Source organism: Notolepis coatsorum, assembly GCF_963971535.1.
Source record: "Notolepis coatsorum genome assembly, chromosome: 2".
NCBI classification, from domain to species: Eukaryota; Metazoa; Chordata; class Actinopteri; order Aulopiformes; family Paralepididae; genus Notolepis; species Notolepis coatsorum.
This window is the reverse complement of record NC_140166.1, coordinates 141,141,562-141,163,791: the sequence shown is the minus strand read 5'-3', so window position 1 is coordinate 141,163,791 and position 22,230 is coordinate 141,141,562. Positions and strand designations below refer to the sequence as shown.

At 46.6% G+C, this 22,230-nt stretch overlaps 1 protein-coding gene across 1 annotated transcript in view; it reads left to right on the top strand.

Annotated features, from left to right (window-relative positions):
• The window catches only part of grb10b (growth factor receptor-bound protein 10b), a gene marked incomplete at both ends in the record, with an annotated part of 107,942 nt that extends 86,100 nt beyond the window's left edge, over nucleotides 1-21,842 (top strand). The window contains 7 exons of the mRNA XM_084308327.1: nucleotides 237-335; nucleotides 5,982-6,059; nucleotides 9,781-9,897; nucleotides 13,709-13,775; nucleotides 14,141-14,228; nucleotides 17,539-17,632; nucleotides 21,696-21,842. Coding sequence (XP_084164453.1) covers nucleotides 237-335; nucleotides 5,982-6,059; nucleotides 9,781-9,897; nucleotides 13,709-13,775; nucleotides 14,141-14,228; nucleotides 17,539-17,632; nucleotides 21,696-21,842 — 690 coding nt within the window. The remainder of the gene's footprint in view (nucleotides 1-236; nucleotides 336-5,981; nucleotides 6,060-9,780; nucleotides 9,898-13,708; nucleotides 13,776-14,140; nucleotides 14,229-17,538; nucleotides 17,633-21,695) is intronic.
• Between the last annotated feature and the right edge of the window lie 388 nt (nucleotides 21,843-22,230).

The following is a 22,230-nucleotide window of genomic DNA, read 5'->3' as shown; positions in this document are numbered from 1 at the left end:
CCGCGAAAGGGTTAACCGTCTGTAGTGTGTTAGTGAAAGGGTTAACCTTCTGTAGTGTGGTAGTGAAAGGTTAACCTTCTGTAGTGTGGTAGTGAAAGGGTTAACCTGCTGTAGTGAGTTAGTGAAAGGGTTAACCTTCTGTAGTGTGGTAGTGAAAGGGTTAAAGGGATGTTTCCCCCCCCCCCCCCCCCGCCGGTTCTGATTGGCCGATGTGTGTGTTGTGTGTTGATTGACAGCCCAACAAATGCCGCACGGAGCTGAAGGAGCTGCGGATGCTGTGCTCTGAGGACGAGCAGAGCAGGACGTGCTGGACCACCGCCTTCAGACTCTTCAAGGTACCGCCCTCGCTCCCCTCCGCTCCCCTCCGCTCCCTGCCACTCCCCCTCGCTCCCCTCCGCTCCCCTAGGCTCCCCTCCGCTCCCTGCCACTCCCCCTCGTTCCCCTCCGCTCCCCTCCGCTCCTCGTCGCTCCCCTACGCTCCCCTACGCTCCCCTCCGCTCCCCTCCGCTCCTCGTCGCTCCCCTACGCTCCCCGTCGCTCCCCTACGCTCCCTGTCACTCCCCTACGCTCCCCTACGCTCCCCGTCGCTCCCCTACGCTCCCTGTCACTCCCCTACGCTCCCCTATGCTCCCTGTTGCTCCCCTTCGCTCCCTGTCACTCCCCTACGCTCCCTGTCGCTCCCCGCCGCTCCCTGTCGCTCCCCGCCGCTCCCTGTCGCTCCCCGCCGCTCCCTGTCGCTCCCCTACGCTCCATGTCGCTCCCCTACGCTCCCCGTCGCTCCCCTACGCTCCCTGTCACTCCCCTACGCTCCCTGTCGCTCCCCTACGCTCCCTGTCGCTCCCTGTCGCTCCCCGTCGCTCCCTGTCGCTCCCCGTCACTCCCCTACGCTCCCTGTCGCTCCCCTACGCTCCCTGTCGCTCCCTGTCGCTCCCCGTCGCTCCCTGTCGCTCCCCTACGCTCCCTGTCGCTCCCCGTCGCTCCCTGTCGCTCCCTGTCGCTCCCTGTTGCTCCCCTATGCTCCCTGTCGCTCCCCGTCGCTCCCTGTCGCTCCATGACGCTCCCTGTCGCTCCCCGTCGCTCCCTGTTGCTCCCTGTCGCTCCCCGTCGCTCCCCGTCACTCCCCTACGCTCCCTGTCGCTCCCTGTCGCTCCCTGTCGCTCCCCGTCGCTCCCTGTCGATCCCCGTCGCTCCCCGTCACTCCCCTACGCTCCCTGTTGCTCCCCTACGCTCCCTGTCGCTCCCCGTCGCTCCCCGTCACTCCTCTACGCTCCCCGTCACTCCCCTACGCTCCCTGTCGCTCCCCGTCGCTCCCCGTCACTCCCCGTCGCTCCCCTACGCTCCCCGTCGCTCCCTGTCGCTCCCCTACGCTCCCTGTTGCTCCCCTATGCTCCCTGTTGCTCCCCTACGCTCCCTGTCGCTCCCTGTCGCTCCCCGTCGCTGCCTGTCACTCCCCGTCACTCCCCTACGCTCCCCGTCGCTCCCCTACGCTCCCCGTCACTCCCCTACGCTCCCCGTCACTCCCCGTCACTCCCCTACGCTCCCCTACGCTCCCCGTCGCTCCCCATCACTCCCCTACGCTCCCCTACGCTCCCTGTCGCTCCCTGTCGCTCCCCGTCGCTCCCCGTCACTCCCCTACGCTCCCTGTTGCTCCCTGTCGCTCCCCGTCGCTCCCTGTCGCTCCCCGTCGCTCCCTGTTGCTCCCCGTCGCTCCCCTACGCTCCCCCTCGCTCCCCGTCGCTCCCCTACGCTCCCTGTTGCTCCCCTACGCTCCCTGTCGCTCCCCGTCGCTCCCCGTCACTCCCCTACGCTCCCTGTCGCTCCCCGTCGCTCCCCGTCGCTCCCCGTCGCTCCCCTACGCTCCCCGTCGCTCCCTGTCGCTCCCCTACGCTCCCTGTTGCTCCCCTATGCTCCCTGTTGCTCCCCTACGCTCCCTGTCGCTCCCTGTCGCTCCCCGTCGCTGCCTGTCACTCCCCGTCACTCCCCTACGCTCCCCGTCGCTCCCCTACGCTCCCCGTCACTCCCCTACGCTCCCCGTCACTCCCCGTCACTCCCCTACGCTCCCCTACGCTCCCCGTCGCTCCCCATCACTCCCCTACGCTCCCTGTCGCTCCCTGTCGCTCCCCGTCGCTCCCCGTCACTCCCCTACGCTCCCTGTTGCTCCCTGTCGCTCCCCGTCGCTCCCTGTCGCTCCCCGTCGCTCCCTGTTGCTCCCCGTCGCTCCCCTACGCTCCCCCTCGCTCCCCTACGCTCCCCGTCGCTCCCCTACGCTCCCTGTTGCTCCCCTTCGCTCCCTGTCACTCCCCTATGCTCCCCGTCACTCCCCTACGCTCCCTGTCACTCCCCCTTGCTCCCCTATGCTCCCTGTTGCTCCCCTTCGCTCCCTGTCACTCCCCTATGCTCCCTGTTGCTCCCATACGCTCCCCTATGCTCCCCGTCACTCCCCTACGCTCCCCTACGCTCCCCTACGCTCCCCGTCACTCCCCTACGCTCCCCTACGCTCCCCGTCGCTCCCCTACGCTCCCCGCCGCTCCCTGTCGCTCCCCTACGCTCCCTGTCGCTCCCCTACGCTCCCTCCTGTCGCTCCCCTACGCTCCCTGTCGCTCCCCTACACTCCCCGTCGCTCCCCTACATCCCAACAGGACGCCGCTCTTTCGGTTTCTCTTAATTTCACTGGATGCATTCAACAAGGCATTCTAAATGTAAACATGATCTCCTGTGCATCTCCCCTTTTCATCTCTCTCTCCCTCTGGTTCTCACTCTCCCTTTCTCTTTTTCCCTCTCTTTACTTCTCTCTCCCTTATTTATTGTAATTGTACTTACTATTGTATACTATTGCTACTGTAATTTTTTATTTGATTTACTTGTATGCACGTGCATAACCTTGTTTTTGTAGCCCCCCCTTCCCTCCCCTGCTTTTGTATATAATAATTTGTTCTTACTTGCTTGCCTGGGTAAATAAAGGTTAAATACAATTACAAATTATTATTATTATAATAGTTTTTTTAAACCGATACCGATCATTTCCGATATATTACATTTTAATGCCAATATCGGCAGATAATATCGGACATCTCTAGTTTTGATTTGTGTGAATGTATATTTCTGTGGCATCACCATGTAAATTATTATAATTATTATTATTATGAATTATTATTATTAATTATTATGTAAATTATTGGACCCCAGGAAGAACAGCCGCTGCTGTGGAAAAGATAAGGATCTAAATCAAACAAACAAGCAAACAATGGGAAGGGTTGGGGGTTAGATTCCCAGTGTTCCTGTACAGCCCAGTGGGAAGGGGGGTTGGGTGTTAGATTCCCAGTGTTCCTGTACAGCCTAGTGGGAAGGGTTGGGGGTTAGATTCCCAGTGGGGGGGGGGGGTTAACAACGTATGCATTGATATGTAAAGCTGTTTGCATCAAGCACCAGATCTCATGTGTTTACTATCGCCATGGTGATCTGTTTACTATCGCCATGGTGATCTTGAGCCCAGGGAATAGCCACAGGGGTGCATTCTTTCTGGGATGGTTTCTTTTTTCACACAAAGAACGCAAGCGGTCTGAACACAAAACAAAACAACAACAACAAAAGTAATCATCCATGCAGACGTTAATTAAGCGACGAACAAAGGGTGTTTTGGACACAACTCCACTGTAGAGATGATTTTCTGATTCTCTCCCATTGCTCCTTGTGTCTCTGTGTGGCGTTGCGTTGTGTCCTGACTACGTCATCCTTGTTAACGGGGTTCTCTGGTGGTCGCTGGAGCGTGGTCGGAAAGGACTAGACCAGCATCTCTTAAAACCCTTTCACTGCCGCAGTACAGAGGGTTAACCCTTTACTATCACACTACCGACGGTTACCCGTCGGTAGTGTGATAGTAAAGGGTTAACCTTCTGTAGTGCGGCAGTGAAAGGGTTAACCCGCTGTCGTGTGGCAGCGAAAGGGTTAACCTTCTGTGTATTGTCGCAGTGAAAGGGTTAACCGTTTGGTAGTGTGGCGGTGAAAGGGTTAAACCAGGGGGTTGGGACTAGGCCTGCACGATTAATAATGAAAAAAACGGGATCTCGATTCATAGACCTATGCAATCTCTTTCTAAATTATGACGATTTACTTTTATTAAAAAAGAAAATTATAAATAAAAAAATGTACTTAACTTTTTAAAATGATGACCATTCTGACTTGAGTTATTTAATTTTGTATGTCACAAGCACTTTCATATGTTATGTTTAAGTTTAAGTCAAGCACTTTGATAGATGTTATGTTGTCTGGCGGCTAGGTGGTGTAGTGGGCAAGGCACTCGCCACCAGTGTGGAGACGCTAGGATTCGCGTGTTCGAATCCAGCTCTCCACATTGTTTTCAGTTTAGCTGGTCGTCCGCAGTAATACACATTGGCCGTATTACGGGGAGGGAAAACTGAAGGGTGGGGATCGAACGTTGTGAACAAGCGACTCCTACAAGTCGGTTGGTGCGCCTGCGCAGTAGAATCAGGAAGTGTCGGGGGCAGCGTGAGCCTCCCACGCGTTACTCCTCGACACTGAGAGATCAAGCTGCGCAGGTGAAAAGATGCGACTGCTGTTACCTCAAGTACCGGAGGGGACTTGTGCTATGTATGACTTAGTCCACATTGCAGCCGGCTTGTGGGAGGCAAGAAACAGCGTTCGTGACAGGGGAGGGTTGAATTGGATGATACGAAATTGGGATGGGAGAAAATATAGAAAAATGGGAGAAAAAGTGGATCAAAAAAAAAAAGATGTTATGTTGTCTGTAAGAAAAAGTGCAATAAATGATTTGATTGAAAAAATAAGAATCGTGTGAGAGAATCTTTGAGCGAGAATCATGCGACAGCCCTAGTCGGGACACAAAAGTGGGGGCGCTGCCGTTCCCGCTGGGACAACGCCCATGAGACACTTTTAATTAGTCTCTGTCCCGAGGCAAGAGTAACTTCACTGTCCGGCCCGAAGGCTGGGAACCACACTACAGAAGGTTAACCCTTTCACTACACACTACAGAAGGAATCACAAGCTTCTGTAGTTAACCGGTTAACCGTCTGTAGTGTGGTAGTGAAGGGTTAACCTTCTGTAGTGTGGTAGTGAAAGGGTTAACCTCCTGTAGTGTGGTAGTGAAAGGGTTAACCTTCTGTAGTGTGGTAGTGAAAGGTTAACCTGTAGTGTGGTAGTGAACGGGTTAACCTGCTGTAGTGTGGTAGTGAACGGGTTAACCTTCTGTAGTGTGGTAGTGAAAGGGTTAACCTTCTGTAGTGTTGTAGTGAAAGGTTAACCTTCTGTAGTGCGGTAGTGAAAGGGTTAACCTTCTGTAGTGTGGTTGTGAAAGGTTAACCTTATGTAGTGTGGCAGTGAAAGGGCTAACCGGCTGTAGTGTGATAGTGAAAGGGTTAACCTTCTGTAGTGTGGTAGTGAAAGGGTTAACCTTCTGTAGTGTGGTAGTGAAAGGGTTAACCGTCTGTAGTGTGGTAGTGAAAGGTTAACCTTCTGTAGTGTGGTAGTGAACGGTTAACCTTCTGTAGTGTGGTAGTGAAAGGTTAACATTCTGTAGTGTGGTAGTGAAAGGGTTAACCTTCTTTATTGTGGTAGTGAAAGGTTAACCTTCTGTAGTGTGGTAGTGAAAGGGTTAACCTTCTGTAGTGTGGTAGTGAAATGTTAACCATCTATAGTGTGGTAGTGAAAGGGTTAACCGTATGTAGTGTTGTAGTGAAAGGGTTAACCGTCTGCAGTGTGGTATTGAAAGGGTTAACCTTCTGGTAGTGAAAGGTTAACCTTATATAGTGTGATAGTGAAAGGTTAACCATCTGTAGCGTGGTAGTGAAAGGGTTAACCTTATGTAGTATGGTAGTGAAAGGGTTAACCTTCAGTGTGGTAGTGAAAGGGTTAAAAAAAACGATTCAGGAATGTGATACATGATTAATCCACAATGTGATGGGTCTGTGTTCTGATTGACTGATGTGTCCATGTTTTCTCCACAGCATGGGATCATGTTGTACCAGAACTACAAGATTCCCCAACAGAGGAAAACCTTACTGTCGCACTTCTCAGCACCTGTGGTAAATCTCTTTCTCTTAAGTCAACAGAAACAGCCCTAAATATACAATAATGATTGAATGAATGAATGATTTTATTTCTGTCTTCTTTTACAAAGCATAGTAGTAGTAGAACTTAATAAAATGACCGAAAAGGTGTAGGCTGAAGCCAAGGCTTATAATTGCCTATACCCTTTTTTACATTACATTATTTACACACAAAAAATATATACAAAAAAGAAACATAATTCAGTAAATCATTTAGCAAAGGTTACAAACGTTTCATTGTTTTATGTACAAAACATATACACATTTATTTATGTTTAAAAAATTTGAAAAGAAAATTATATATATATATGTTTTTTCTTTTTCCCTTTGTCACTATTTGAATACAGTTATGTTATAGATCAAATATAATTAGGATAATAAGGAGGTTTTATATTTATGTATTGTTAGGGTAGCGTTAACTTGAGCCCAAGAGCAGAACACAGGGGAGAGGAGAATGAGGCGGGTTAGGTTGTTTAATTCAAAGGTACCATGCAGACAGGGTTAAATAATGTTTGGAATGTGCGACAGGCGAGAGGAAGGTCACTCCATGTGATTCGTAGGAACGTCCAGGCTAGATGATTCACAGGGAGAGTCCAGGGCCCTCATTTATCAACGTGACGTACGCACAGATATGTGCGTAACCCGTGCATACGATCATTTCTAAGCAAAGTGTGGGATTTATCAATTTGAACTTGTGCTTGACTTTGTGCGTATATTTAAGCACAGGTCGGACCATGCGTAGTTGGCGCCCGGTGGTAGAATATTTTTACAACGCGGAAATAAGCACTGACTGCGCTCCGCGTAACTCAACTCGTTATTATTTTGCGCATATATTGCAGAAATACGGGAACGTTTTGATTATATTTAAAAGGCTTTGCCATTGTTAAACGTAATAAGTGGAACCCCGAAGCTGTAAGCAGAATACAAGTCATATGAACACCCACGATATAAACGCATCGCAACGAGAACAGACAGAGGTTATTTGTTGAGTGTATGTGTATACAAAACCCTTGCAATAAATGTGTCTTAAATGAACTTCATATAGGCTGCCTAATACCAACAACAAAATAGATTGTATCATATGCCTCTACACACATTATATTATACACATCATATTATATCTTGGTTCGGCAGCGCCTCTGTGAACAATCTCTCAGAGTTTGCTCCATCAGTAATCAGTAATGTGAACGGGATTCCACTTGGTCAATGTACAGATAATCTGCGATGCGCATTTTGGCTGATAATGTGCCGGTGGCCGGAGTCTCATTCATATTCACTTAAATGCAGATCATAGTTATCCACTGAAGCCATATGACTCTGACCAGAACGGGCTCATGACGAGCGCACATAATAGGCATTAGAGCGCAGAGTTGTCTGTGAACTTGGCAACTTCATTGGATTTATTTATTCTCTAAAAATATCTATAATTATGCTGCCTGGTTTGAGGGATCGACCCCCTCTGGGGTCGTCTCCCCGGTGCGCTGCCTGCTTCCGCTGTAGTGTAGCCTTTTGTGTGCTTCGAGTTACGGCCATGCTGACTGCCTGAGTTTGTCAGGGTCAATGTGCCAGGCGGCGTACTAGTGGGGGGAAGGGCCCGCTCTTGGAGGGGCCCTGTCCGAATACGCTGGCGATGTGGGGGGGCGGTGTCACTAAGTGACCGCCTGGTGAGGTCTCGATGCTGTGGCGTCATTGACCTTTCCGGGCCCCCTTTTTCCGGGGGATCCAGTCCCTTCAGTGGGTCTGGGTCTTCCTTCGCGCTCCGCTGCTACGGCCTTGCCACAGGGTTGAGTTTGCTCTCGACCACGTGTTTTTGGGGGTGGTAACGAGGTTTGTTCCTTCCGTTCGTTCCCTGGTGGCATGCGGGTTGTGCGTGTGGGTAGTCGTGGGTTCAAGCCACGGTCTGCTCACCCTGTGCGTTGAGTTGCTTGAGTTTCTCTTCGCACGGTCAGATCCGTCTCCCTCCCGTCCTCCAATAGGGGGGGTATCCTCCATTAGGGAGGGTCGGGGGGCTCGGTCCTCCCCGGTTCTGATGGTTGTGGGGGGCCTCAGTGGGGTACATTTGTCGAGCTTCAGGCTCCCACTCAGCTCCTGTAGTGCAGATGACGCTGAGCGGCAGCCAGTATGATATAGAACGTAAGGTTATGAATATAACCAAGTTCTATGAATACTGGTGACGCTCAGCGTCTGGACGCCACTGCAGCCTTTGATCTCGCCTTGTGGTGAAAGATTGGGAAGGAGGCGAGTAGGTGGCCACACACCTGCTTATGAAGGTAAGCGGATAGGGGTGTGGCCAGACGAATGTTGGGATGTAAAGGTACATTGTGGATTTTTATTCAGTGCATATGCACGAAGTGAGGTTAGTGCAGATGACGCTGAGCGTCACCAGTATTCATAGAACTTGGTTATATTCATAACCTTACGTTACATTTGCCACACTTATTTACGTTGTACTGTACTTGTGCTGTATGATGACAATACATTTGAATATAATCTAAGATAGAAGTCATCCATTGTACATGACTGCATAGTTACCTGCATTGCAACACTGTCTACCTGCAAGCCTCTCAATCCATCGTACACAAACAAAGTATTGATTGACATGTAGTTTTGAAATCCACTGGCCAAAAGAAACACTGTTGAAGCCAGTCTAACCAGTTCAGCCACAGTGCTGTGGCACTTCATCTGACCGGGTCGTGTGTAGTCTTTTACCAATGGAGTTGCAGTTTTCCCCGATCTGATTTGCCACTGACGTTTCTCTCTGCGCCAATCCTGTGACGCCTACAGTAGTTCTATCACTGGTTAAGCTTGGCGACATCTTTCGAAGTTGGTTAAGGTTAGAGTTTGTCTTAGAGCAGGGCGATAGACCACCAGCCCTGATTCCAAACTCTAACCTTAACCAACTTCGAAAGAATCGCCAAGCTTAACCAGTGATAGAACTAACGGAACGTAGGCCAAATGCGTCCAAATTTTTATAGGATTCTATCACATTTTCATAACAATAGCACCCTGCGCCGTTTTCATTGAGGTTTCTTACAAATTAACGATGCTCTATGGTGTCCTTTATATGCCGATTATCATTAGAATCTTAAATTGTACCATATGTCCCCCTTTAGACAACATATGTAACGCTACCAGCGCACTTTTGTTAAGATAATTAGTTGGCCATTCTCGGTCGCTATACCGAGGTCGCAGTATTAGTTTACCGCTGTTCAGATCACGTCGGAGAATATAGACACATCCCAGTGACCTGCGACCTGTGCTAACACTCTTGGGAAATGCAGTGTTGTAGTTCTCAACATTTTCAGCTTTTAATTTTAAACCAATGCTGCCATCTACTGACAACAAAAAAGTGTTGTCTAATCGTCACCTTGAGAGCTACTTCCGTATACAGTGACGCCCCAAACCCATTCTAGAGATTCCCACTTTTTGCTGGGAGTGGGGCGTGGCCGTATTTGGTCCCAGACAATAAGAGTGGCCGCGATTGGGCACCGTGACGTTAGGCGTTAGCTAGCTAGCAGGCTGTTAGAGGCAGAAATATGCATAACGCGATTGCAGCAGAGAGAAACGTCAGTGGCCAATCAGATTGCGGAACCCGAACGCGGAACTCCGTTGGTAAAAGACTACACGCGACCGGGTCCTGTCTCTCTCTTCTCTGCTACTGTTCCACTAACGTCTGTGTCTCTCTGTCGACCCCTAGCGGAGTGTATCGGAGAACTCCCTCGTGGCCATGGACTTCTCAGGGAGGATAGGCAGGGTGATTGACAACCCTGTGGAGGCCCAGAGTGCGGCCATGGAGGAGGGGCACGCCTGGAGGGTGAGGCACCGATTGGGTCTTTGAATTCTCCCTGTCAACCCCCCCCCCCCCCCTTCCGCACCTCCATTTGGTCTGAAAGCGACTCGCCGAGAAATAAACAAACAGCTTGCCGGTGAAAATGGTCGTCGATAAAGTCAATTTGACTCACCGTGGCCATGTGCTGGTGTCTCATCACCATGGCGATGTGCTGGTGTGTCTCGTCACCATGGCGATGTGCTGTTGTCTCCTCTCTCGTGGCGCAATGGATTCCCGGTGCTGTGGTTACATTAGAGTACAGGAAAACAGATTATTCCTCCATGGGTCTCTGTGTTAACAAGGCTGTCAGTGTGCAATCAGAAAAGGGGCTTTTATATTAAAGCTTTCATGCGCGAGCTGTGCCTACAGTAGCTGCTGTACAGAGAAGGACACAAGATAGTCTTCTTCTACACTTTAATATGTCCCCCCCCCCCCCGACGCGAGAGGCAACACATCACCACGGTGAGTCAAATTGACTTTATTGACGACAATTTTCGCCGGCAAGCTGCTTGTTTATTTCTCCATGACCCTATGGGGCGAGCTTCTCCTACGTTTCCATGGGTCTGCCGCGTCAGGCTGGGTCCAAACGCTGTGTACAAGACTCTGTTCTGCAGATATATTCAGCATCTCATGTCCTTTACTTTTACTCATATTTCTTATATTCAGAGTTAATTATATTGTTTACACTGTTTATTTTACTCATATTTCTTATATTCAGAGTTATTTATATTGTTTACACTGTTTATTTTACTCATATTTCTTATATGCAGAGTTAATTATATTGTTTACACTGTTTATTTTACTCATATTTCTTATATTCAGAGTTATTTATATTGTTTACACTGTTTATTTTACTCATATTTCTTATATTCAGAGTTAATTATATTGTTTACACTGTTTATTTTACTCATATTTCTTATCAGAGTTAGTTATATTGTTTACACTGTTTATTTTACTCATATTTCTTATATTCAGAGTTAATTATATTGTTTACACTGTTTATTTTACTCATATTTCTTATCAGAGTTATTTGTATTGTTTACACTGTTTATTTTACTCATATTTCTTATATTCAGAGTTAATTATATTGTTTACACTGTTTATTTTACTCATATTTCTTATCAGAGTTAATTATATTGGTTACACTGTTTATTTTACTCATATTTCTTATATTCAGAGTTAATTATATTGTTTACACTGTTTATTTGACTAATATTTCTTATATTCAGAGTTAATTATATTGTTTACACTGTTTATGTTTCTCATATTTCTTATATTTTTTACACTGTTTCTCATATTTTTATATTCAGATCTAATTGTATTGGCTATATTCATGTATTTCTACTATTACCCTGCCCATACCTGTACCTCCCCTCCCCCATGCTGATATGACACCTGAATTTCCCCAAGGGGATCAATAAAGGAATATCTTATCTCATCTTGGTTTGGACAATAGAGGAGAGGTGGGAGGTGGGGCGGTGGTGTGTGTGTGTCTTAGGGGGTACTAAGTGCACTGCGCCCATCGCCAACCTTTAAAGGGGCTATGTACTGCTATTCCTAGCACTATTTGGGCAACTTTACACAATTCCTGTTAGTCTATTGAAGACATCTGTAAGTTTTTTTTTTTTTTAAATGCATTGTTTTATATTTCTAATCAAGTACTCAAAACCATCATTTTTCAGCTCCAAGATTTCAGGCTGTTATGGCCTGGCTCCGCCCATAAGCACTTTGAGTGACAGTCAGTCCACACAGTCTGCGACTGGTAGGCAGAGAGAGATAGAGAGAGAGAGAGATAGAGAGAGGGGGGGGGGGGGGGGGGTGCGAGAGAGAGAGAGAAAAAAAAGACAGGCCGTCTCTTCCTTTTGTTTTTTCTCTCCCTGCGGGGCAGATTGAAACCTGACACCTCTGCATACTCTGGAGGGAGAGAGAGAGAGAGAGATAGAGAGGGAGAGAGAGAGGGAGAGAGAGGGAGAGACAGAGAGAGAGGGAGACAGAGAGAGAGAGAGGGAGGGGGCACTTGGGGGGGGGGGGGGGACCTGCCGCGCCACACGGGAGAGGGGAGGAAGGGAGCCCCCCCCCCCCTCGTTTTCGAGAGGGTCCCACCTCCCGTGTGGCGCGTCAGGTCCCCCCCCCCCCCAAGTGCTCCCTCCCTCTCTCTCTCTGTCTCCCTCTCTCTCTCTCCCTCTCTCTCCCTCTCTATCTCTCTCTCTCTCTCTCCCTCCAGAGTATGCAGAGGTGTCGGGTTTCAATCTGCCTCGCAGTATGAGGAAGTGGGCGGGCATTAGCTCCAACCACAGAGCCAATCGCATCACTGTGCGCTACCCAGCGTCCGAATGACGTGACTCAGCCGTTCAAATCAAAATGGCCTGATTTACTGGAGGAGGAAAGGGGCTGAGCTGAATCAGAGCAATCCGCCAATATGGTATTTAGACACTAAAACACATTGATACGAACTCCTATTACTATAATACAATGCTAGAGACTGAAAAATGACATTTATAGTACATGCCACCTTTAAAAAATATATAGGCTATAAAACCACAAAACCTCCCAACATCAGTAGATATGGAATTATCGAGTCGTCTTTGATTCTGCTAACTCGTACAGAACTTGTAAGTCGCTTTGGATAAAAGCGTCAGCTAAATTAGATTTAGATTTGATTGAAGTTTATTTAAAATATGCAACATTACAAACAAACATCAAGTACATATATAGCCTTAAGCCGTTCAAATAATAAATGTATATAAAAAATGTAAAATGTAAAATAACAAAGAACAAACAAAAAAGTCAAACTAAATATATTTTTTTGTGTCATTTACATATTTGAAAAGGAGTGGGAAGAAGCATAGGCCTACACTTATTTAATCTCACCCCTATTTACTCATCAGAACATACTGTATTTTATTTTCTAATTCATACATTACTAGACTTATATTGATGAAAATGAACTTAGTTTAACAATACATTTTTTAATAATACCTTATTCATATTTGCCAAACTGTATGTTACCCTGTAAAGTTCCTCTAGCCATTTCTTATACATATATACAACTATACTCCTACATATGCACATATATACACATACATACACACAGGGGCGTAGCTGGGGGGGGGGGGTAGCTTAGGATGATTCCAAGGGCCCAGCACTTGGGGGGGGGGGGCCCACATTCTTTTTTTCACTCAGGTGTATTATTGATGCTCTCATTGATACTATGTTTGTTTCTGAAGTGTGTGTGTGTGTGTGTGTGTGTGTGTGTGTGTGTGTGTGTGTGTGTGTGTGTGTGTGTGTGTGTGTGTGTGTGTGTGTGTGTGTGTGTGTGTGTGTGTGTGTGTGTGTGTGTGTGTGTGTGTGTGTGTGTGTGTGTGTGAGATATATAGAGAGAGAGGGGGGGCTTTGGTAGACTATTGCATTGGTCCATTCATTGAAGATGAACGCAATGCGACATCCTTTACTAGGCTCACCCACCAACAGGCAGGTGCTGAACTGCTGATCCGAATGTATAGGTAAAAACCATATTATGCGTTTTCATCAATAAAAAAATTGCAAAAAAAAAAGATTCTCTCGCACGCTTACGCGCGCTCGCATTCACTGGGGGCCTACAAATACATTCTTTCATGGGGCCCAGAATCTGGAGCTACACCCTACACATACATACTGCCAGTTATCAAACGCCTTCATCTCTGTACCTCTGTAAAACCATTTGACTGTATTTTATTTTAAACTGTTTTTTAACTCACCAAATGTAAAATGTAACTAATCCCTGCCGTGTGGTCTCGCCCCGTGGCGTCTTCCTCAGAAGAGGAGTCAGCGGATGAACATCCTGGGTTGTCACAGTCCTCTGCACCACTCCACGCTGAGCTCAGGTGAGACACGCCTGTACTGGGAACCCTGCATTGTTGTCAAAACGTTTTCCACAAGAACCTGCGTTTTCAAGCTTATTATGTCTTGTCATTTCTCAGACTATTGTGTGGATTCGTTTTTACAATTTCTTAAGTTACATTGTTTTGTTTTTTTAAGTTGCCAATTTACAGTAGTACTACCCTACGATATTTCATTCAGCCTGTCTAGCGTTAGAGGGAATTAAGAATACGATTGATTTTTTTTTTAAAGCGCCAGCTGTTGAAACCTCTGGTACCAAAAAATAAAATAAAAACACAAATCACAAGTTCCTGTTAATGTTGAATATTAAACCGACTGAACCAGAGTATCTCTCTGTCGTCCAATGCAGTGATCCACGTAGCCCAGTTGTGGTTCCATGGCAGAATAACCCGAGAGGAGTCGCACCGCATGATCCACCAGCAGGGACAAGTGGATGGGTAAGACCCACCTAGAGTCCAGACCCCCCCCCTCCCTCCCTCCCTCCCTCCCTCCCTCCCTCCCTCCCTCCCTCCCTCCCTCCCCTCCCCTCCCATACCAACTCTGACTCCACTGCCTACACCCTAGGGCTCTGTCACCCATACTGTACCACTCTGTCGCCTACACAGTGCCCAGGGTGAGCAGCTTCAAGTACCTGGGGGTCCACATCTCAGAGGACCTGACATGGTCAACACACATAGACACAGTAGTAAAGAAAGCGAAGCAGCGCCTCTACCACCTGAGACAGTTAAGGAAGTTCAGAGTATCGGGGAAGATACTCCAGTCCTTCTACTCAGGAGCTGTAGAGAGCATCTTGACTGGAAACATCACTGCCTGGTATGGCAACAGCACGGCACAGGACAAGAAGGCCCTACAGAGAGTGGTCCGCTCAGCCGAGCGTACCACGGGTATTGCGCTACCTCCCCTGCAGGCTCTATACAACAAGAGGTGCAAATCCAGAGCCTGCAGAATAATGAAAGACCCCCACCACCCCAATAACAGCCTGTTCCAGCTGCTGAGGTCAGGCAGACGCCTGCGAACCCCAGCTACTAGGACGGAGAGGCTTAGGCTAAGCTTCTTCCCCCAGGCCATCAGAGCCTTGAACAATGAACATTGAGAGACACAGAAACTGAACTATCCACACACAAGCACATACACGACACGCACGCTGAGCACGCTCACACACTAGCAGCCACTTTAACACTCATGCCGCACACATGCACACTTATGGCCAGAGGAAAGGCCACTTAAAGTAGTATAGCATCAGGAACAGTGTATTGCACTACTAAAGCTACCTAGCATGTCCTATATGCTCTGTAAATACTAATGTACAGATACCGAGATGGCACACCATGTACCTGTTTATTGCACTGTTTTATTGGATTCTATTAATATGTTGTACCACTGTATTTTATTGGATTCTATTATATGTTGTACCACTGTATTGCACATCGTCGCGGGCAAGACCAGCCGCATTTCATTGTATACCTGTATGCCGTGACAATTAAAACTCTTGACTTGACTTGACTTGACTACACTGTAATCATAGTAATCATAATTATCATACCTACCCACCCACCCCATTATAGTCTACCCATAGACTCTGTATGACAGCATGTACAACAGTGCTGTATATATATATATACATTGTATATTTATATTTACCCCATATATATGCATATCTATATCTGTCTGAATATACCTGCATATAATCCTCCTATATACCTATACACCTGCATATAACCCATATAACTCTGTATGATAGCATGTACAATAATGCTGTATATTTTGATTTGATTTGATTTGATTACAGATCCCCATTAGCTGGTGCCATAGCAACCAGCTAGTCTTCCTGGGGTCCACACAAAAAAATCATACAAAAACAAGTATTATTGCAAAACAAAATTATTAAAAGTCAGTACTCAACACACAATGAAACTAACAGATTATTACATGCAAATTACATGCTCGCACAGAAACTGAAAACAAAACAAAATACTTTACAGTGTTAAATACAATTTAAGATTATTTTTAAAAGTGAATCGACTGTAAATGCCATATATATATATATATATAGTTATTCTTATTCTTACTGTATGTATATATATCCACATCAGTCTGTAGATTCATGCATATAATCCTTGTTAAATATCTGTAGATACTATATCTGTACATATCCCTTATGTACTCTTACTAGTTACGCTGCTGGCCAGTATGACGGACTACCATAGTGTCTTATTAGCACTACAGTAGTACTAATTTATATACTTTATACCCAGTTTAATCACTTGTACATTATATAGTACTATTGCACTTCACTGTTACATACATTTTGCACTCTTTTAGTTGTACAGTACTGTACTTGTGCTGTTTTGATTGATTGATTGATTGAAAACTTTATTAACAGATTGCAGAATGGGTACAATACAGTACAGCTCAATACACACAATTGTTAAGGGGATGCAGACCAGAGAAAGACTTTCGTCTTGTTTCCACCAGGGTCCCCCATTTTCAATTCATCAGGACATATATGACATACATGACATACAGATAGTCAGTACTGCTACATCTATACATTTATGACATACCAGATTTGCAAATACAGTACTGTTTGTGATACAGAAGGAGTCAAGAAAAGGGAGTATATACATTTGACGTAGAAACTGTACATTGGAGGAGGTTGGGTGGGGGGGGTTGGGTACACTGGGATATTGACAACCATACTGGGTAATTTACATTGGAGGTGGTTGGGGGGGGGGGGGGGGGGGCACACTGTATAAACAAGCAAAACTGTACATTGAGGGGGGGGAGACTCTGTACAAACAAACAAAATTGTACATTGGACTATTGACAAAACCATACTAGGTAAATGACTGTACATTGGAGGGGGTTGGGTTAGGATATTTACAGGGGCCAGTGTTGAATTGCAGTCTCCCGTAGGTGTCTCTTGAGAGAGGTTTTGAAAGTGGGTAGTGATCCACATTCCTTTACAGCTTTGGGTAGGGCGTTCCACATTGATGTGGCATAATTGCGAAACGTGTTTAGTCCCTTATTTGAGCCGAATCTGGGTTTAACATGATTTGTGGAGCTCCCTCTGGTGTTGTGATCGTGGTATTCACTGACCTTTGGGAAGTATTTTGCCATGTACATGGGTACCTTGGTCGTGTAGTGTATCTTGTAGACCAGGCCCATTGCAAGTTGCTGTACTCTGTCATCTACTCTAAGCCATCCTAGGTTGTCAAAGTGGGCAGGGGTGAGGTGGGTTCTAGGAGTAAGGTCAAGCAGTAGTCTGACCTGTATGATGACAATACATTTTAATCTAATCTAATCTAATATATATATATATCAACAAGACACCGGTGGTCAGAAGGAAGAGACGTCAAACTATATTATCCCATTGTTGTTGTTGTTGTTGTTGTTGTTGTGAACACCTAAAGCCGAGGTGCCCCCTCAGACCGCCCGACCGTTTTAGATATTTGGCTCATTTTCCCTTGTGTTAGTTTTTTTTTTATGTCAAAATATTGGTTGCCGATATAGGGGGGCGCAAAAAAATTCATATATTATATAAATATATATCATATCTTCTTTTACTTTTTTTCTTTTTTGTGTGCAGTATTTAGCGCCCCCCCTCTGGGTGGAGCTCTTGGCAACCGCCTATGTTGCCTATAGGAAGCTCCGCCCCTGGCTGCACGTTTTGGCAGGTAACCGAGCGTCCGCGTGGAGCTTCTGGAAGACTTGGCTACAGGTGTTCTTGTGTCTCTCGCTCTGCAGGTTGTTCCTGCTGAGGGTCAGCCAGAGTAACCCCAAGGCCTTTGTGCTGACGCTGGGCCATCATCAGAAGATCAAACATTTCCAGATCCTACCGGTGAGCATTGTCCTTATGCTTATCAAGTTTCTTTATTAGTTGTTGTCATACAAAAATACAGAATACTTTTATATGAAATGCTTTTTGCTGTTTTGCTCCTGAGAGTGTGCTGGATAAAAATAGATAACTATGAAATAGAAAGTCAAAAGTACTTAAACAAGTGTAAACAAACGTGTTCAATATACATATATATACAATTTACAATACAGAGTAGGAAAACATATTTGTAACTGAGTTACAATACAATATACAGTACAATGCAGAAATGGGATGAGGTACAACTTAGGGTAAGGTGCAATGAGGTATGAGTTGTAGTGGAAATCTCTTTACCAATAAATATAAAGTGTGTTAAAGTGTCTAAAGTGGGTAAAGTGGGTGCTACAGTGAGTTGTTTATTTAAAGTGTGTGTGGATGTGTGTGCTGTGAGTGTATTCCATGGCTCATGACTTGAGGAGGGTTTTATTTGAGAAAGTAAAATTTGTAAAATCCAGATTTGTTTTGGCAGTCTGAAGAGTTGTATGTTGAGTTAAAAAAAATTGGAGATGTTCAGTTTTGCAGGATTTTTGGAGAAAGCATTAAAACCTGTTAACCTGCAATGAGTCTCCTGGCCATTTTAGTTTTCGTTTTTGAGGACTGCATACTTTTTTTGAAAACCAAAACAACATACTTTATACATGCATGAGCCTGGTCCCTTTGAAAGATGACATTCTGAAGTTTCTGATTCCAGAAAAAAATTCACATTTAGTGCTAATAGTAATAGAGTTACATAGGTCTGAACTTGAGTTGTAAAAAAACGTGTTACTCAAGTTTTTCTGTAGTAGTTAGTAGTCCAGAGGTAGTATTTCCCCAGAAGGTGGTATTATGGGGGTAGATTTCTATCAAAAATAAACAAACGCAAAAGTAGAATCCACAATCGTAAAAACGATCCACACACACACACCTCAGAATCCACAATTGTAAAAACTATCCACACACACACACCTCTCAATTTGTGTTTCATAAATCATAAAAACACGCTTGATTTGTTTAGATTTACGTACGGAATTCTAAAAACAGCTTGATCTGGTTAGATTTACGTACGGAATTCTAAGGACACGCTTGATCAACTTGGAGTTACGTACGGAATTTTGAGACAAATATTTCGCTGTTTTCCCCGTGGGGATTCGTGTGTGACGCTTCTTCTTCTTAGAGGTCTATCAAAAATAAACAAACGCAGAAGTAGAATCCACAATCGTAAAAACTATCCACACACACACACCTCTCAATCTGTGTTTCATAAAACGTTTGATCTGGGATATAGACAAGTATGTGGGCAATATAGAACAGCTGACAGATTAGAAATATAATTTATTGTTCAAAAGTTATGATAATTATAGTGATAGTAATAAAACAATTCCGTCTGAAAATTAACTTGAATGGGTTTATGATGAATATCTGTTTGTGCTCAAAGTAATATATTATTCATATCTTTCATATTTGATACAGAAATTATTACAAAAATCTTGTCCGGCCACCACATTTCAACAAACAACTGCATTCTGAATTAATTTAGCCTTGTAGTTTCTAATCCCATCGTTTATTTGTATTGATTAAACATAAGTCAGTTACTGTACATGACACTAATGTCTTTTTTATTTGGGCCTCGCAGGGTTTTTAAGACTTTTATTTATTCTTTTGCCAAAAGCTAAGACATTCAAAATGCACCAAGAATACCCATACCCATAGTATGATAGCATACAATAATGCTGTATATACCATAGATATACTGTATATTTATTCTCACTGCATATATATATATACCTATCCTCACCTGTGTACTTACCTGCACATAGTCCTTTACTATATCTATATCTGTACATATCCTACTCTTACTAGTTACGCTTCTGGCCAGTAGTAGTCCCAGTTTAAAGGCCAACCTTCACGTTGTATTTTTGTTCAATAAACAATGTGGACTAGGCCAACGGTGACTTTCATGACGAAGGGAAAAAAAGTATTGAAATTGACCCAGTTTTAGCGTTTTTATCAAACATTTTGTCTGCCCAACACAATCACCACGCACGTGGATATTTTAATCAATGGTTCATAACGTGCGTGTGTAATCGAAATGATTTAGTCACAACAGGTGCAGGGCACCAGGGGGCTCACCAGGGGGCGCTGAGAGTCACACACAGCTAGTGGCAGGCACTGCAGGCACAGAGCCTTGCTACCATAGATATATGCTTGCTACTACTAGCCGAATGAAAATGTATCTGTTTCACCTAACACTATTGCTCCGTGATTATAGCCACCCATCTCTAAAGCCACAACCACGTTACCATATTTGTAATAATGTAAATCATTGTGTCGTTGTACACATATTGTGTTTATAACGTTAGTAGCTAACATAGCTTAGCTTAGTAGCTATTGTACTAACAACATATCCCGACGTCCGGCTCGCTGGCCGGCATGAACGGCCGACCCAAAATGGTTCTCTCCTCTCTGTACACCCCGTCCCCACGGGTACCCTGCCGGGGGGCCCATGGACGCGACAACGGCGACAATGGTGGCAGCCTGTAGGGTGCTCGAGCCCGTAAAGGCTAGTGGTACACGATAGCTATGAGCTAACAACGGCCGCCGCTGTTGTCGCGTCCACAAGCTCCTCCGCAGGACACCCGCGAGGACGGGGGCACACAAAGAGGAGAGAACCATAGGCTAACGTCAGTGTAGTGGTCCCGACTGTAGCCGGGACGCCTATTGCTTATTAACAGCGGAGGCTATAGGCTAAGTTGGCTAACTGTGATGCACCGAGTGGGCCACCATTGATTTAGTACTATGACCCGGACGGGCAAGGCATTTCCTGAAGTGACGTCACGGCCATGCTAGCGTCTGATAAGCTTTTAGATTCGGCTCATTAATATGCACCTGTAGTGACGTCGGCGTTTGATAAGCTTTTTTGATTTGCGCGTGCATGTTATTCGTGCATGGACCTTTTTAACTCTTTCAGAGTGGCATTTCCGGTGTGTCAAATGGAAGAAAAAAAAATGAAATTATATACCAATGATGTAAACTACCCATAATTGATCAGTAGGGTTTAACCTGGAGGTTGGGCTTTAATCACCTGTACATTGTATATTACTATCGCACTTTACTGTTACATTTGCACTCTGGTTGGATGCCAAACCTCTTTTTGTTGTGCTGTATTTGTGCTGTATGATGACAATGCTCCTCCTCCTCCTCCTCCTCCTCCTCCCTCTCCTCCTCTCCCCCTCCACCTCATCTCCTCCTCCTCCTCCCTCTCCTCCTCCTCTCCCCCTCCTCCCTCTCCTCCTCTTGCTCCTCCTCCTCTCCTCCTCCCTCTCCTCCTCCTCCTCTCCCCTCCTCCCTCTCCTCCTCCCTCTCCTCCTCCTCTCCTCCTCCCCCTCCGCCCTCTCCTCCTCTCCTCCTCCCTCTTCTCCTCCTCCTCCTCCTCCTGCTCCTCCTCCTCTCCTCATCCTCCCTCTCCTCCTCCTCTCCTCCTCCCCCTCCGCCCTCTCCTCCTCTCCTCCTCCCCCTCCTCCCTCTTCTCCTCCTCCTCCTCCTCCTCCTCCTCCTCTCCCCCTCATCATCCTCCCTCTCCTCCTCCTCCTCCTCCTCTCCCCCTCCTCCTCCCTCTCCTCCTCCTCCTCCTGCTCATCCTCCCTCTCCCCCTCCTCCTCCTCCTCCTCCTCTCCTCCTCCTCCTCCTCCCCCTCCTCCTCCTCCTGCTCCTCCTCCCCCTCCTCCTCCTCTCCCCCTCCTCCTCCCTCTCCTCCTCCCTCTCCCCCTCCTCCTCTTCCTCCTCCTCCCTCTCCCCCTCCTCCTCCTCCTCCTCCTCCTCTCCCCCTCCTCCTCCTCCCTCTCCTCCTCCTCCCTCTCCTCCTCCTCCTCCTCCTCCCTCTCCTGCTCCTCCCCCTCCTGCTCCTCCTCCTCCCTCTCCTCCTCCTCCTCCTCCTCCTCCTCCTCCTCCTCCTCCTCCCCCTCCTCCTCCTCCTCCTCCTCATCCCCCTCCTCCTCCTCCCTCTCCTCCTCCTCCTCTGTGTCTCCCCCCCCCCCCCCCCCCCCTGCAGTGTGAGGAGGACGGTCAGATCTTCTTCAGCCTAGACGACGGCTCCACTAAGTTCCTGGACCTGATCCAGCTGGTGGAGTTCTACCAGCTCAACAGAGGAGTGCTGCCATGCAAACTGCGACACCCCTGCACCGTTGTGGCCTTATGACATCGTCTGACCTCACGATGATGACCCTTGACCTGACTGCCTAAAAAAAAAAAAACAACACAAACAAGAATTTGTTTGTCGGTTGGTCCTTTTTTTTTTTTTTTTTTTTCGAAGCTGGTGAATGAACTAATGTTTCGTCGTTGTTGTTTTTGTTGTTGTTGAAGTGAGTTCCAGCGAGAGACTGCAGACCGACCGCTCGGTCGACCGCTCGGTAGTCACTCTTAAAGAGCAGCTCCTCCGTCTCCCGCACGGGAGCGAGGAGGAGGAGGAGAAGAGACCCTTTAGTTCGAGGAAACGATGGACCCGCCATTTTTCTTTTTCTCAACTGCCGTCACGATATCCTCCATAAACGTACGTTTGCTCAAAGTCAATCGATAAGCTTGGATCC